At 52.9% G+C, this 16,202-nt stretch overlaps 1 protein-coding gene across 3 annotated transcripts in view; it reads right to left on the bottom strand.

Moving 5' to 3' along the window:
• Positions 1 to 16,202, bottom strand: part of KIRREL3 (kirre like nephrin family adhesion molecule 3) — a 368,136-nt gene that overhangs the window by 22,925 nt on the left and 329,009 nt on the right. For all 3 annotated transcript variants that reach the window (XM_064398046.1, XM_064398047.1, XM_064398048.1), the window contains 3 exons: positions 4,307 to 4,455; positions 3,840 to 3,967; positions 775 to 901 (listed from right to left, as the gene is read on the bottom strand). In XM_064398046.1, the coding sequence (XP_064254116.1) occupies positions 775 to 901; positions 3,840 to 3,967; positions 4,307 to 4,455 (404 nt within the window). The remainder of the gene's footprint in view (positions 1 to 774; positions 902 to 3,839; positions 3,968 to 4,306; positions 4,456 to 16,202) is intronic.

Genomic DNA, 16,202 nt, shown 5'->3' with positions numbered 1-16,202 from the left:
GAATGGCAGAGGGCAGCAGGAGGGCAGGAATGGCACAGGGGCAGCAGGAAGGCAGGAATGGCAGAGGGCAGCAGGAGGGCAGGAATGGCAGAGGGCAGCAGGAGGGCAGGAATGGCAGAGGGGCAGCAGGAGGGAATGGCAGAGGGCAGCAGGAGGGCAGGGATGGCAGAGGGCAGCAGGAGGGCAGGAATGGCAGAGGGCAGCAGGAAGGCAGGGATGGCAGAGGGCAGCAGGAGGGCAGGAATGGCAGAGGGCAGCAGGAAGGCAGGAATGGCAGAGGGGCAGCAGGAGGGCAGGAATGGCAGAGGGCAGCAGGAGGGCAGGGATGGCAGAGGGCAGCAGGAGGGAATGGCAGAGGGCAGCAGGAGGGCAGGGATGGCAGAGGGCAGCAGGAGGGAATGGCAGAGGGCAGCAGGAGGGCAGGGATGGCAGAGGGCAGCAGGAGGGCAGGGATGGCAGAGGGCAGCAGGAGGGCAGGAATGGCAGAGGGCAGCAGGAGGGCAGGAATGGCAGAGGGCAGCAGGAGGGCAGGAATGGCAGAGGGCAGCAGGAAGGCAGGAATGGCAGAGGGCAGCAGGAGGGCAGGGATGGCAGAGGGCAGCAGGAGGGCAGGGATGGCAGAGGGCAGCAGGAGGGCAGGGATGGCAGAGGGCAGCAGGAGGGCAGGGATGGCAGAGGGGCAGCAGGAGGGCAGGGATGGCAGAGGGCAGCAGGAGGGCAGGAATGGCAGAGGGCAGCAGGAGGGCAGGAATGGCAGAGGGCAGCAGGAGGTACCGTTGACGGTGAGCGTCACCTCCCGCTCCCCCGCGCCCACCCGCGGCACCACGGCTCTGCACACGTATTTCCCGGCGTCTTCCTGGCGGACTGACTTCAGGACCAGCTTGTTCTCATTGCTCAGCACCTGAAAGAGAGGAGGGGGGCTTTCAGGTGGGCCATGAGAAGTTACAGACAAAACAAATGACCTGAGTTACAAGAGCTGAGTCACCAGCTCCTCAGCATCCTTGGGAAAGCCAAGTGGATGAGCCCAAAGTCTGGCATTGCATGGAAATATCACTTACTGCTGTTGCCCAAAGACTAAAGAAACACCACAGGTGTTTTGGGGTGAAATTAGAAATCCTCTTCTTATTAATTTGAACTTTCACAAACTCCAGTTTTGCAATTTTGGTGGCTTCAGTGACACAGGCAGAAAAACCTCAGAGAGAACCGCACTCCACACTTGCACCTCCACATTCACAGGCACAAGGGAGGCTGCTGGGATTGACTCAGGGATTTTAAGCCCAGAAGTGGTGACAGAGGTGGCAGACACCTTGGAACAGGGTCTGGGTACCCAGGGAAATCTCAGCTGGCCCTGGCCATCCCCCTGCTATGGACTGGCTGACTGTTGCTCCCCTGCCCTGCTGTGCAATAAGCAGTTTTATCAAACCTGGAAAAGCACAGAAGCTGAGGGATCTGGCTGAGGCTGTCAGCAGGATCTTGGCACTGCTGGGTTTGAAAAAAAAACCCATGGCAGATCTCAAACAGAGACTGGTTTCTGGAGCAAACTCCTCCAGTTGCCCTTGGCCTTCTCCCCCAGGGCTCTGTAGGTCACAGCCCATCAGCTCTCTTCTTCCTCAGCTGGGTGAGCCTCTGGCTCTGCTGCTCCCACAGCTCCAGGAATCAGCACTGATGCAGTGGTTGGATGTGGATCTGGGTTTCTCTGTAGCAAGGTGGGGGTCTCAGCCCTAACCTGGCATGAGGCAGAGGCACAGAGGGTCAGATCCCTTTTAAACCCACTGTGTTAGCATCGATTGCAAGTTAGCCATAAAAACACCTGTGTTTACTTGGCCTCAACCTCTCTTTGGTCTCTGACTTGCTTCCTTTTTGTGAAAAAAGGAGAAAAGAAGGCAGTCTTGAGGGACTTCAACCTGGTTCTGAAAACAGACGGGCTGGGGAAGAAGCAGCCATGATCTCAGATCCCACTGGGATTGCTGGGTGCTGATGACTTTACAAAGCAGCATCCTCTGCCATCCTCCGCCAGGATCCCTCTGGGGAGGTGGAGGTGGCTCTGGTGACCAGCATAACCATCTCTGCTGGGCTGCATCAGCTGGAGGGTCTGTCCTGAAGTCACAGAATTGTGGAATTGTTTGGCTTGGAAGAGACCTCAAACACCTCAAACACATCTCATTCCAATCCCCTGCCATGGGCAGGGACACCTTCCCCTATCCAGGGTTCCCCCTATTCCAGGCTGCCCCATCCAGCCTGGCCTTGGGCACTGCCAGGGATCCAGGGGCAGCCACAGCTGCTCTGGCACCCTGTGCCAGGGCCTGCCCCCCTCACAGGGAACAATTCCTAATTCCCAATATCCCACCCATCCCTCCCTCCCCTCTGGCAGTGGGAGCCATTCCCTGTGTCCTGTCCCTCCATTCCTTGTCCCCAGTCCCTCTCCAGCTCTCCTGAAGCCCCTTTATGCCCTGCAAGGGGCTCTGAGCTCTCCCTGGAGCATTTCCTTCTCATGCCTGGAAACCTCCATCTCTCCTACCCTGGCTCCAGTCCTGGAGCATCTCCCTGGCCTCCTCAGGCTCACTCCAGCAGCTCCATGTCCTTCTGAAGTTGGGACAGAACTTCAGAAGAGCTGGGCACAGCACTGCAGGGGTCTCATAAGGGCATAGTGGAAGGGCAGAATCCTCTCCTTCATTCTGCTCCAAGAAGTTCCAATGTGATGGAACTCAGCTGGAGAGAGGCAGATAAAAAGGGAGAAGGGGGCTGTGCCTGGGCACTGCTGGATAGCAAAGGCAAGCCCTGATGGGGGCTGGACTGGAGCAGGAGGGTGAGGCAGCCCTTGCTCCCAGCTCCTGCAGCAGAACAACAATCTGTGTGTGAGAGCCTGCAGTGATAACTAAGAGAAACAGCCACAGCAGCTGTGGGAAGGGAAGCCACCCAGGAACTACTGACCCACTGGGATTCCTTTGCTGATTCAAGCCATCAGCTCTCCCGTCTTCCCAGGAGACGGCCTTCACCAAGGCCATTATGGTTTGGAAAAAGCAGCCCAGCAGTTAATGCCTCAGTGTCCCCAGAGGAGGGAGGACTCAGCCCCTCCGCGGGGGTCCAGCTCTCCAGTTACAGCCTTGAGCTGGAACAGCAGTGTTCCCCCATGCACAGATCTGCCCAGGTGGAGCTGGGAGATGCGTTTCAAACCCAAACCTGTGCGTGTTTCTGAATGAGTTTCACATCTCAGCCCTCCTTTAGCTTTTTCCTGTGGCTTTGCTCAGCCCTCCTGGCTGTAAGGAGGGATCAGAGCATCTCCTGCTTCCCAGCCTGACTGAGCTGTGATTATGATTGGCAAAGCTCAGGATTTTCAGCACAAAAGAGACGTGGAGAAGTCTGCTGGGACAGATCCACACTCCTTCCTGGAGCAGGCTCCAGCTGACTGCAGGGAGTGCTGGGGTGAACATGTAGGGGTGTGAGATCCCAGGCCTGGGGGGCAGAAAGGTCCATCCCAGGAAGGACCATCCCATGCAGGTCCATCCCATGAAGGTCTATCCCAGAAAGGACCATCCCAGGAATGTCCATCCCATGAAGGTCCCTCCCATGAAGGTCCATCCCACACAGACCATCCCAGAAGGCTCCACAAGCAGGGGAATTGCAGAACTGCTCCCATCAGCAAGGTGTTAAGTGTTGCTCTGGTTCAACCCTGCTGTCCATCGTCACTAAATGAATTCCCCCACTCTTAGGACCCCTTTGCATTTGGAGGAGCCGGCATTCATCAGCCAGGAGCTCCCTGGCCAGGCAGGTTCTGCTCCATGGGAAGGGTCCTGCAGCCCCCCGTGCCCTGGACGTGCCCCTGCCCCAGCAGCTCTTACCACGCCCGAGCCTCTCTTCATCCAGACGATGGTGAGGGAGGGGTTCCCAGTCCAGGCACAGTTGAACACGGCGTCCGAGCCCAGGTCAACCAGGAGGGACTGCGGCTCCGTGGCCATCCTGGGCCCAACTGCACAGAGCAAACTGGAGTTACTGCCAGCGACGGGCTAGCCAGCCAGACACCCCCAAACCAAACCGGTCACAGGAGCAGTGCTGGATCCTGATGGGCCCCAAACAAAGAAAAGCCTCAGGCAGGTGCCTGCTGCAGCTCCAGAGGGACCAGCTTCCCAGTGACCACCCCGCGAGCTCACGAGGAGATCACAGCATTTCCAGAGCATTTAGAAAACGTGAGCTGCAGGAGAGCCCAGCAAGTCCTGCCACCCTGGGCAAGTCAGACTGAGCTCTGTCTGCTTCTGCTGATTCCCAGCAGCTCTGCTGAGCCTGGAACTGAAGCCAACAGGTTACTCACAGTAGACATCCACGGTCCTGCTGATGTTTGTGCTGCCCAGAGCATTGGTGACCTCGCAGGAGACGGGCTCAAAGAAGAACGTGTGGTCCACGATGGTTTCGTAGAAGTCACCGGAGGCTTCCTTTATAACCTGGCCTTTCTTTGCCCACCTGTTGAAGAAAACAGAGCATTGTTGTGGTGCAGTTCTGTGTCTCTTGCCATGTCCACGTGCAGCTGTCACAGTGCTGGGGCAGCACGCCCAGAGTGGCCCTGACTTCAGAAGGAACATCAACTTGTTCTCAGCATCGTCCCCTTCCGTGGGGATTTAGGGACTACAGCCACAGAGAGGAGAGGAGCCATCAGAGAGATGTGTACCTGTACCCCTACAGAAACCTTTCCAAAAGAAACCAACATTCTATTACCCTGTTTCCCTGGGAACACACCTCATTTTTTAGGATTGTGAAGGACTTCAGTGATGGGAGGAATGGGACATGGAGGGTGTCCACTTGATGGGGAATGACAGTCCCTTCCTGAAGGCTTGCTAACAACACTGCTGGTCCACATCAAAACCACTAAAAACATTTTCTGCTGCCCCCTGCTTTGGCCCTTTTCTTCTTTTTTATTTTTTTTTTCTTTCCTCAGTCAAAGAGAACTTTATCCCTTTAAGGCAGCTGAAATAACATTTCCCGAAAAGCCAAGCTGGCATTTGCAACACTGCAAGTTGCAAATTGTCTTGGAGAACAAGCTGTCAACTCAGCACTTGAATTAAGCCCTGTTTGCCAAACAATGAGCAAATGTGACCTAATGGGGCACCATCTGGCAACCTGCCACTGGGGAACGGGTGGGAAAGGCGGGAGATGCTGTCAGGCGGCGTGAAGCTCCAGCCACTCTTTGGGGAAGGGAAAAAAAGCCTGGGAAAAAACCATATAATAATCCCCCCCCAAACAACTGACAGGTAAATTGGAGGGAAGAGGGTTTCTCTGAGGAGTCTCTGCCTTGTTGTTTTGGGGCTGCCCTTCTGGTTGTGCTGGATGGGTTGGGAAAGATGCAGGCACCTGGAGCTGGCTCTGGAGAGAGGAAGGAGCCGCAGAGGCTCTCCCCACACGGGGTCAGTGGGGGGCTTTGGGGAAAGCTGTCCCCTCCAAGGCAAGCAGCATCTGCTCCTGGTCCTCCCAGCAGTCTCCTGCTTCCCTCTGCCTGTTCCTGTCACTCTGCCATGGCTCCCCACTGCTTCAATGCTGCCCCAAAGGCGGCCAAGGACAACTGGAGTTGCAGGGAGCTCCTGCTGAAGGTCCATAGGCACTGACGTGCCTCAGTGGGGCTGGAGAGAGAGCGGAATGCTGGTCCCTGCCAGGCTGGAGAACACCCTGAGTGCTGCCAGAGCCAATTCCCCGAGCACCTGCTGCTGTGAACCTCAGTGCCTCCTGCCAGTGACCTGCTCAGCCTCCCCCGTGGTGACACAGCGCTCCGAGAGCTGTTCCCAGGGGATGGAAGTGATTTGTATGCTCTGACCTGCCCTCGCCTTCCATTTATCTTCACATTTCTAACAGATGCTGACTGGCCACTTCAGCTTCCCTCCCCTGCCTCCCTCGCCTCCCCCTCCAATAATTAATCAGGAGATGCCGGTTTTATTTCTAGGGCTGCACTTCGTGTGTTAATGAGGGAGGTCCCATATGGAAAATCCTGCACAAACGGAGCCTTCCAGGTGCTGCTCCGAAGGTCTGAATGGGCAGCGGTGCTTTGGTGACGCCCTTCTCTTCCCGGAGGGATTGCAGCCCAAGCCAAGCAGCTCATCCAGGCAAGGCTGACCTCAGCATCCTGCTTCCCTGCCTCCCGACGGATCCGCCTTGCCCTGCTGCCTCCCTGCCACAGGAACGCTGCTGCCCGCTGTGGGAGGCATCTGCCACAGGGGATGGGGCAGCAGAGGGACAGGGGCATCTGCCACAGCTCTGGCACCTGTGCCCAAAGCCTAGCACAGCCTGTGGGGTGGAGAGGAGACATGCTCCTGACATCTCCTGTTTGGTTTGCTGGTCCAAAAGACCTGAACTCCTACCTCAGGAACTGCAGATGGAAGGAAGGAAGGAAGGAAGGAAGGAAGGAAGGAAGGAAGGAAGGAAGGAAGGAAGGAAGGAAGGAAGGAAGGAAGGAAGGAAGGAAGGAAGGAAGGAAGGAAGGAAGGAAGGAAGGAAGGAAGGAAGGAAGGAAGGAAGGAAGGAAGGAAGGAAGGAAGGAAGGAAGGAAGGAAGGAAGGAAGGAAGGAAGGAAGGAAGGAAGGAAGGAAGGAAGGGTGACAGGGAAACTCCAGCTGGTGAATGGGGAAATGCCCCATGCTCTTTGTCGGGAATATTTCTGCTCCATTAAGCTCCTTTTACAACTTTGTCCTTGTAGAGATTCCCAGCCACGAGCAATTTTCCAGCCTCTGGAGGGTCTTGTTCTGCTCCTCAGGTGCTCAAGGGAGGCAGCAGGTACATGAAGCCATTCTTTCAGCAGTCAATGGGACAGGGTGTGGCAACAAACTTCTGGGACAATCCAGAGCTTCTCTTGTTCCAGGCACTTCCCTGGTTATTTTGCACAAATCCACCTTCCCTGCTGTGCAAAGGACAAGAAGGAGGCTTCGAGATGAGGACAAAAGTGACTTGTGGGATCACGTCCTTGCACCTGCCTGCAGTTCATCCTCCCAACATTCCCAGAGAGCACCAGGAATTGGAACCAGATAGAGAAGTGTCTGGAGGTGGGTTTGAGCTGGGCAGAGCTCAGATGAGATCCTTCTGGATGTTGCAAAACAGAGAACAAGGTTTCCAAGAGCTGTTTGACATGGCAGCTGCTTGGGAAAACACTTCCCAACAACCGTGGCATGGTGCTTTATGGATTTGTTCAAAACCCATCGCTGCTGCAAAACTGGATTTCCTGATGTGTCACAAACAACAATTTTTCATGCTTCAGCAGAGATCAAGGTTCTTGCTCCAGTTTTCCAAGGCTTAACATGGCTAAATCAATGTGGCTGAACGAGCAGTATGGATCTTTTATAATGTCAAATTGGTTTTTAATAATGGCAGCTGATAACCCTCTTGTAAAGCTTCCCGTGATGAGCTCGTGGACAGCCAGAAGGCAACTTACTGAGGGTTTCAACGAGCCCATAACGTGCCTTGCTCACCTATTAACCATTCAGTTGTTATTTATAAACAGAAACCAAATAAAATGGAGCAGAGAAGAGGGGAGGATGCTCCTGCAGCCCCATCCACCACCTCCACTGCTGAAGCTCTCTGATTTCCTCCTGTCTCTGTGGCTGTACTGCAGCAAGCCTGGCTCCCAGCCAGGGCTCCTGGTCCTGCCAGCCTGGAGATCAGGGGCTCCTTTCATTTATGTTGTTCCCTTGAAGGTATTTATAGATTGCAAATATGCCACTCAGGGTCTTTTCCAGACTATATAAATTTACCTGTTTCAGTCTCTCCTGGGATGACTTGGCCACTAACTCGCCTGCCACTGCTGGTGCTGATTGTCATCCTTGGCCAGACTCCACTGCAGGGGCAGGGCTGGGCAGGGGAGGGCTGAGGTCTGCCCGTGGGGACCCTGCCCACAGGACCTGTTTCTGTGACTGCCTTGGGCTCTCCAGGCTGAAGGGGAGCACAGGCAGAGGGGATGCTGTGGGACCTCTCCCAGTGCCCCTGTGGCTCTTGCGTGGTCCCCACAGGGTGACTGTGGGGGGGTATTCAATTCCTGCCCTCTACCACTGACAGACACCTTTGGAGTACTCAGCCCTAAATTCACTCTGATCCCACCATCCCATTTCAAATCACCAGTGCAGATCATATAATCAGAATCCCAGAAGGGTTTGTGTTGGAAGTGACCTTAAAGCTCATCTTGTCCCATGGGCAGGGACACCTTCCTCTATCCCAGGTATCTCCAAACCCTGTCCAGCCTGGCCTTGGGCACTGCCAGGGATCCAGGGGCAGCCACAGCTGCTCTGGGCACCCTGTGCCAGGGCCTGCCCACCCTCACAGGGAACAATTCCTAATTCCCAATATCCCATCCACCCCTGCCCTCTGGCAGTGGGAGCCATTCCCTGTGTCCTGTCCCTCCATTCCTTGTCCCCAGTCCCTCTCCAGCTCTCCTGGAGCCCCTTCAGGCCCTGGAAGGGCTCTGGCTCTCCCTGAAGCCTTGTCTTCTCATGCCTGGATACCCCCAGCTCTCCCAGCCTGGCTCCAGGGCAGAGATGTGCACATTTTCTCATCTTCATTTCTTTTCACCGAGCACCATCTCAGTCTGTGTCCCCAGATGAGCATTTCTTCCCCTGTGGGCTGGGTTTCATTCTGTTGTTTCCTTTCTCATATTTCTAATGTGCTTTTGTTTTCCTCTGGCTTTTCTGGAGGGAGTACCAGGTGCCTCCCAATTCAGTATCTTCTGCAAATTGAATTTGCTCGGGTGATGGAAGAAAACAAATTTCAACCAGGAAAGAGATATTTTGATCCAAGTTTCAAAGGGGTTATTACAGTCAGCACTGAAAACCGGTGATTAAAGAATGAACAAAAAATAGAATACCTGCAGTGAGTCCTTTTAACACTGAAGAGGGAGGGAAGAACTTTTCTAAGGAGACATTCTTCAGGGAGATAGCATTTCTCTGACTCCATCGATTGCTTCCCAGCTAAGAGTACACACAAGCAAATAAGAGAGGACAGTCTGGGATTTGTCAGCTCCTAAACAACTCTGGGGCTTTGTTTTGGTTTTCATGTCTTACTGTTTTTCCTTCTGCTGCTCTGGTTTCTGAAGGAAACCTTCCCCAAGCTGGGATGGCACGCCTGTGCCTCTTGCCGGGCTCTCGGTGGGATGCTCAGCTGTCTCCTTCTCACAAGGGGTTTTACCCGGCACTTCCATCCCTTTTTTCCATGAATTCTGTTTCTGGCTGGGCTGCCAGGCTGGTGGATTTCCCGAAGAGCTCCCCATGCCCCCAGTGAGAGCACAGCAAAGCCCACAGGGTGTCAGTCTGTGGATTGCTAACATCCCTGCTCACGAGCACTTCATCCCTGCCCACGCTCACCTGAGCGAACACCTCCCTCTGTCTGCCCTACAAGGGCTTGTAATCCTTCAACACCCAGCGTGGGAACAAACTCCTGACTTCCCAGCCCTGGCAAAGCTGTAGGACTCAACAAAATCTTCTTTAGAAAGGTCTCCATCAGGCCACGGCTCCTTAGAGCAGCACAGGACTCCTGGGGTTAACAGGGGCTGCTGGGGCTCTCTGGGCTCTGAAACGCCCATCCAGCACTGCACAAATCCACCCTGCAGGTTCTGAGGGAGGATTTCGGAGCTGCCAGCAGCTCTGAACCAGCACTCCTGGCAGCGAGGCTGCTCTGGTGGCGAATAACCCGGGGAAGTGGAGTGTGTCGTCGGTTTTAATTAACAATGCAAAATAAAGTGCTTGCTTGCCATATAAATCGTGTTTACTAAGAATTACTTAAAATGGATAAATATTTTCTTGGACGCATTTTAATTGCTTAATAAAAGTACCAAGAACACCCACAAATACCTTAAATAAATGCATGGCTCAGGGAAAGAATTAATTAACATTTCATTCCTGGGAATGGCTATTAATTGCTACAAATTGCTCAGAGAATGGGGTTTGTTGCTTTATTGCCAGCAGTGCCTTCAGTTCCTAGGGTGTGCTGTGACAGTCCCCTCCTCTCACCCTCACAGGAGAGCTGTCCCCAGCAGGATGCCCTGAGCACCACCCCAAATCCCCCGAGGCCCCAGAGCCTTGGTAACCTCCACGGGGAGGAGGTGCTGTTTTGAGGCTGACATTCTGGCCTCCTTTGGAGGTCCAAAGGGGACAGGGACAATGGATGGCTCCTGCTAGTGCCGGCCTTGTGAGGAATGATGGAGTGAGGTTCCCAGCCCGAGCGGTGTCGCGGTGCCCCCTGCGCGGCTGCGGCGTGATGCATCGCGCAAATTATTTCTTTATTACGGGTAAATTTTCATAATGGTGATGTATGGGGTTGTTCCTCTTCTCCCTGCCTAATGAAGACGTGTGGGGCTTGTGTGGCTCCTCCGCCTCCCCCTCTGAGCGTGGGGTCATTTATCAGCAGCAGGCCCTGGGTAACCTCTCCCCATCTGAATTACACGGCTGCTCCTTCCAGCTTGGGTTTCATCCAGCTCACAGCCCTGAGGATTCTGGCTGAGGCTTGCCTGGCCCTCGAGCACGGGGGCTGGGGTGTGGAATCACAGAGCCAGGGAATTGTTTGGGAAAAGAGCTCTGAGATCATCAGTGCAGCTGCTGACCCAGCAGTGCCACGGCCACACTAACCCTGGGCTGTCCCTAAGCACCACCACCACACGGTTTCTTGAACACCTCCAGGGACGGTGATGCCATCACTGCCCTGGGCAGCCCGTGCCAATCCCTAACAACTTTTTCCATAAAAAATCTTCTCTAATATCCAACCTAAACCTGACCTAGGGCAACTTGAGGCCATTTCCTCTTGTCCTGTCGGCTGTCCCCTCCTGTCAGGAGTTGTGCAGAGCCAGAAGGCCCCCCCTGAGCCTCCTTTTCCCCATGCTGAGCCCCTTTCTCAGTTCCCTCAGCCTCTCCTGGTGCTCCAGCCCCTTCCTAGCTCCATTCCCTTCTCTGGACATGCTCGAGTACCTCAATGTCTTTTTTGTAGTGAGGGGCCCAAAACTGGACACAGGATTTGAGATGTGGCCTTGTCTGTGCTGACTAGAGGGGAAGAAAGCACATGGACAGGTATTTCCTTGTGTATTGTATCTCCTGTACCTGAGGAAATGTTTCCAGGCCTCCAGCTCCCATCCTGACCAACCTCCAGGCACACACAGCTGCTGCAGTGATCACCTCTTCCCAAACCTTTCTATCCCAATTTAGGGATCTTGGCTCCACCACGAAGTGAACCTTGAGTTCTAATGGTGGAAATGCCGCAGCTCAGATGCAGAGATGCCAACTTTGCTCATCTCCTTCTGCCTATTTTTTAAAATTTTATTTTTAAAAACAAATAAACAGGGAGAAAGATTGCAACCTTTCCCCAAATTTCAGACTTTTACCCCTAACAAGGACATGTTTGGTGTCTGATTGCGCTCACCACGATGCAGCAGTTGCTGCTACTGGGTTTGGATTGTTTTTAAACACTCCGGGATTTTGATGATAATAATAACACCTCACTGCAGAGGAAAATTCTGGCTTGATTTTCCATCTCATCTCGGCTCCAGTGCTCCCACTCCTGCCAAGCCAGGAGGCTGGGATAAGCCTGATTGCTCATCAGCTGCAGTCTTCAAGGGCGGTGCCTGGATTTTGCATCTCCTCCTCACCATCAGCAGGTCCCGTGGGTGGGGAAAATCCATGAGGGGCTACTCAGAGCTCCCCAAATCACACCTGAAGATGTTCAGTGAGAGTTCAGCTCTGAGGAGAGCATTGGGGTACAGGAGGAGAGATTATCAGGGACACCCAGGGGTCAGGTCTGTGCTGCCCAAGGCACAGGAACTGAAAGAAATGGGGTGAGAAGGTTTCTCTCTCCCAGGTGAGACAATTAAAGCCATGTCACCAGTCCATGCACCCACCGTGGTTCATTTTGGGTGAGAAACCAATCAAAACAGCCTTTCTCTCAGCACAGTGATTGGAACAAACTGGCTGCAGAAGCGAGAGGGAGAAGTAAACAAAGCTGTTAACTTGTCAATGACTTGACTGATCAACCGTGGGGAATAGTTGGAGAGGGCTGATGAGCCGTGCAGGTAATCAATGGACCGGCGCTGCTGGGGCTGCAGCTGGGCTGCACAGAGCTCCAGAGACACCCAGGGGCCTCAGAGCCCCCAGGCAGGGCTTGGCCAGGGCATGGTGGGGATAAAACCTGCCCAGACGTGCACGTGCACCCCAGTGTGTGCAGAGCAGAGCAGACCCATGAGGATTACTGTGCTGGATTTAGCAGCAGGGATGGTGTCCTGGGTTGTAAGATATGGTTTGGGGGATTCTATTCACCATCTGTCAGAGGTGGGGCAGTTATCTTCTGTTCATAGGGCAGTTTTCTTTATCTCTCCCACAGCCAATCCTCCCTCCAGCAGATCTCTGCTGTCCATGGCCACTGAGTGTCCCTGCAGGGCTGATCAAATTCCAGCATCCCATGGGGAGGTGCTCCGCCCAGGGCAGGAGCCAAGCATTCCTACCTGGATACAATCTGAGCCTGGAACAGCACAGCAGCCTTTGCCCACTGCATGCCCAGAGGAGCAGCTTTCTCCTGCCCTGCATTCCCAGAGGAGCAGCTTTCTCCTGCCCTGCATTCCCAGAGGAAGAGCAGGCCCATCTCCACAGCCCTGGAGCTGCAGAGGAAAACTCCCCCCTTGTGCAGGATCCCTGCTCCAGCAGAAGCACAGCTGGCACTGCAGGAGGGCTGAGCCCCCATGGGATGGGACTGTGCCACCACCCTGACCCACAGGCTGCCAGGTTGTGTTCTGACCTGTCAGCCCTTTTTTTTGTTTGTTTGTACTATTGCATTTGTGTTTTTAGTTTTCCTATTAAAGAACTGTTATCCATATTCCATTATCTTTGGCTGAGATCTCCTTAATTTCAAAATTACAATAATTCAGAGGGAGAAGGTTTACATTTTCCATTTCAAGGAAGGCTCCTGCCTTGCTTAGTAGACACCTGGCTTTTCAAAACAAGGCACACGGGGTGGCCAAAGCCCATCCCATTGTGTCCTCCTGTCTCCTTCCCTGCACTAGGAGCTGGGAAGGACCCTCATCCCTCCCCTGGAAGGAAACCAGAGAGACCCTGCTGGAAAAGCTGGAAAAGCTGCCACTGTTTCAAAGGGAAACCATTAAACTTCATGGACTGGATGATTCCTTCTGCAAATGGAGCTGTTTTTGTGACAGATCAAAACACAATGCAGATGCTTTAGATGTGCTGTTTTAACCCTGCTGTTTAAAATGCCCCCTCCTCCTCCACCCCATCACATGAGAGAGCTGAGCACCTGTCCCCATTAATCCCTGTTTGGCATTTCTCTTGCCACTCTGGGTGTTTTTCTGCCCCCCCCCTCACAAATTCACCCTCTTTCACAAGAACTCATTTTCCCTCTAAGGAGGGCACTTTACATTTAAGAATCTTTGGCCCCAGTGTCATGGAATCATATGAAAATTGTACTTCCCCCCCACGTTAAATTATGAATATTAAATTCCTCATTTTAATGCATGTGGAGAAAGCTTAAAACCATTCAGATTATGACAGCCAGCTGCCAAAACTGCTTATCCTGGGGAAATACTGGGGATGTGAGTCACCTCCAGTCCTGGATGAGCTTGGAGGTGTCACCTCTCCTCGGGGAGTTCTTTACCCCTTTGGCAGTGATGCTGCATTTCATTTTTCCTGCCTACATCATCTTGACTTGCCCTGCCACACAATAGACATGACTAATAGCTTAACTATTATTTTGGGTAATCCAATTTCATCACGTGGTTTGTGTTTTCTCAAATAGTTTAACAGGATTAGTCCTTTCTGGGGTCTTCCTACCCCACTCCACCCCCGTAGCAGAATGTCTTTAGCCAGATTTATGGATGCTGGCATGTTGAGGAGCTAATTCTCTGCTGTGTTTATCCTCCTCCTCAGTGCAAAGTGAATCTTAGTGCTGTGAGGCTGCTCAAACTTGCCTTTTCCTCTGTTCCAGTTCTTATTTTCCACCTGTGCTTGAGGCCTTTGCAACTTTACACCTCGATGTGCAATTCCTTTGAGATTGGCAGGAAAAAAGACAATGGGGAATGGAGACAGAAACTCACAGGTCCTCATCAGCATAAGAAAGCTGCTGCTTGGGGATCTTGAAAGTGGTGCTGGGCTGGGACCTGATGTTCCAGATCACTGGAGCTGCCAAATCCACACATTTCAGGGCAGAAATGATTGGCACAGGAGGCAGGAATAGCTTGTGCCTTTCTGCACATGGAACTCTTGCAACAGAGAGTTGCTGGGTGTCTGGGTCTTCTCCAAGGATTTTCTTTTTCTTGGCTGGCTCCTAAAGCCCTTCTGAGGCTTTGACCTGGTCCTGAGTTCGGGATGTTTTCAAGGGCTTTGTGGTTTGATCTCTGCAGCATGAGAGGGTCTGCCCTCTCTCTGGCATGGCAAGAGGAGACAGACCTCAGGCCAAGTTTATATTGACTCTTCAAGGATGGTGGCCAACCTTGGGCATGTCAAGCAGCCCAGGCAATGCTTTGAGCTACCAAAAATGGTGCCCACCAGCCTGAGCAGGCTCTGTCTGAATTTCCAGCCCCAGCAGTGCCCCTAAAGCTCCTCCTTCCCTATGACAGCCACTATTCCCATCTCATCACTCAGGCTTGTTCCTTGTGCTGTGTCTGACTCCTGGCACGTCCTCAGGTTGGTGTGAGGCACAGCTCCTTCTCTGGCAGGTTCCCTGGCCTGCCCTGCCAGAACAGTTAATTATTCAGGGCTCAACTGTGTCTAGATCAGATGGTTCACATTAGCATTATCAACAGGATATCAGGTTCACGTTAGGATTATCAACAGAGGCAGCAGAGTCACACAGGTGAGATGGGCTGGGCCCTCATTTTGTGGGAATCTCCTCACAGAAGATGCCAAGGGCAGGGATTTCTGTGTAAGGAACTTGGATTTCTGCTGGCTGGAGTGTGAGCAGCTTGGGGATCTGGCAAGTCATGAGGAGGAATAATAAAAATCCAAAATGTTCCCTCGTGCTAATGCAAACACACAGGCAGCTCACAGGGGAGTAGAATAAAGCTAGGAGTTCACCAAGAGATCTGTTCATCTTTTCAGTATGAAATTCATCAATGGAATCACAGAATTGCTCAGTTTGGAAAAGATTTCCAAGGTCATTGAGTCTGGGCGTTACTTGGCACTGCCAAGGCCACCACTAACCTGTGTCCCCAAGTGACACAGCTACACACCTTCCACATCCCTCCAGGGATGGGGACTCCACCACTGCCCTGGGAAGACTGTGCCAGGGCTGTTCAACCTTTTTGGGGAAGAAATTGTTCCTAAGATCCAATATAAACCTCTGCTGGTGTGACATGAGACTGTTTGTTCTTATTCTATTACTTGTTATTTGAGACAAGCAACCAACCCTCACCTCACTACAAGCTCCTTTCAAGCAGCTGCAGAGAGCAATAATGTCTCTGAGCCTCCTTTTTTCAGCTGAAACAATCCCAGCTCCCTCAGCCATCCATCGGTTCATCCATCCATCGGTTCATCCATCCATCCATCCATCCATCCATCCATCCATCCATCCATCCATCCATCCATCCATCGGTTCATCCATCCATCCATCCATCCATCCATCCATCCATCCATCCATCCATCCATCCATCCATCCATCCATCCATCCATCCCCAAAATTACGGTCAAGTCCTTCTTCTCTTGCATGCCCTTGACACCCTGGTACAACCCTGCCTTTCTCAGCCATGTCATGGGAACACAACCCAGTGTGGTTCTGTCCTGGTACAAGAGACTGACCCAAAGAGCTCTGTGATTATCTATCGACTTCTCCATAAAAGAGCATGAAACAGTATTTAAAAAAAAAAAAAAAGACATCTCCCAAAGTAGCACCATGAAGTTCTTCATTACCCACTTCAGTTACAAATTGGAGCTAAGCAATAAATGCTGGTTGATGCTTTCCAAACAACTTTCTAACCCAGAGACAGCACCCTGCCTTTTCTCTTTGCTTTAATATTTGCCAGCAGCTTCCAGAGCACAACAGAAAGCCAAGGGTATTTTTGAGACCTGAACAGGGTTACTCTCCAATTCCAGAACTCCTTTGGGGTCTCTCTGGGAGGGGGTGTGCAAGGGTAGGTGCTGTGTACCCCAAACAGTTGTGCCAAGCCAGGTGGGGAGGATGCTCAGGGTGCACAGCACATCCTTGGCACAGGTACCACAGGTTTGGGGAGGAAAGGCTCCCCTGCCCCAGCTCAGCCTGAGCCA

Source organism: Passer domesticus, chromosome 23, assembly GCF_036417665.1.
Source record: "Passer domesticus isolate bPasDom1 chromosome 23, bPasDom1.hap1, whole genome shotgun sequence".
Taxonomy (NCBI): domain Eukaryota; kingdom Metazoa; phylum Chordata; class Aves; order Passeriformes; family Passeridae; genus Passer; species Passer domesticus.
Note: the sequence above shows the minus strand (reverse complement) of the source record. Positions and strands in the feature narration are given on the sequence as shown.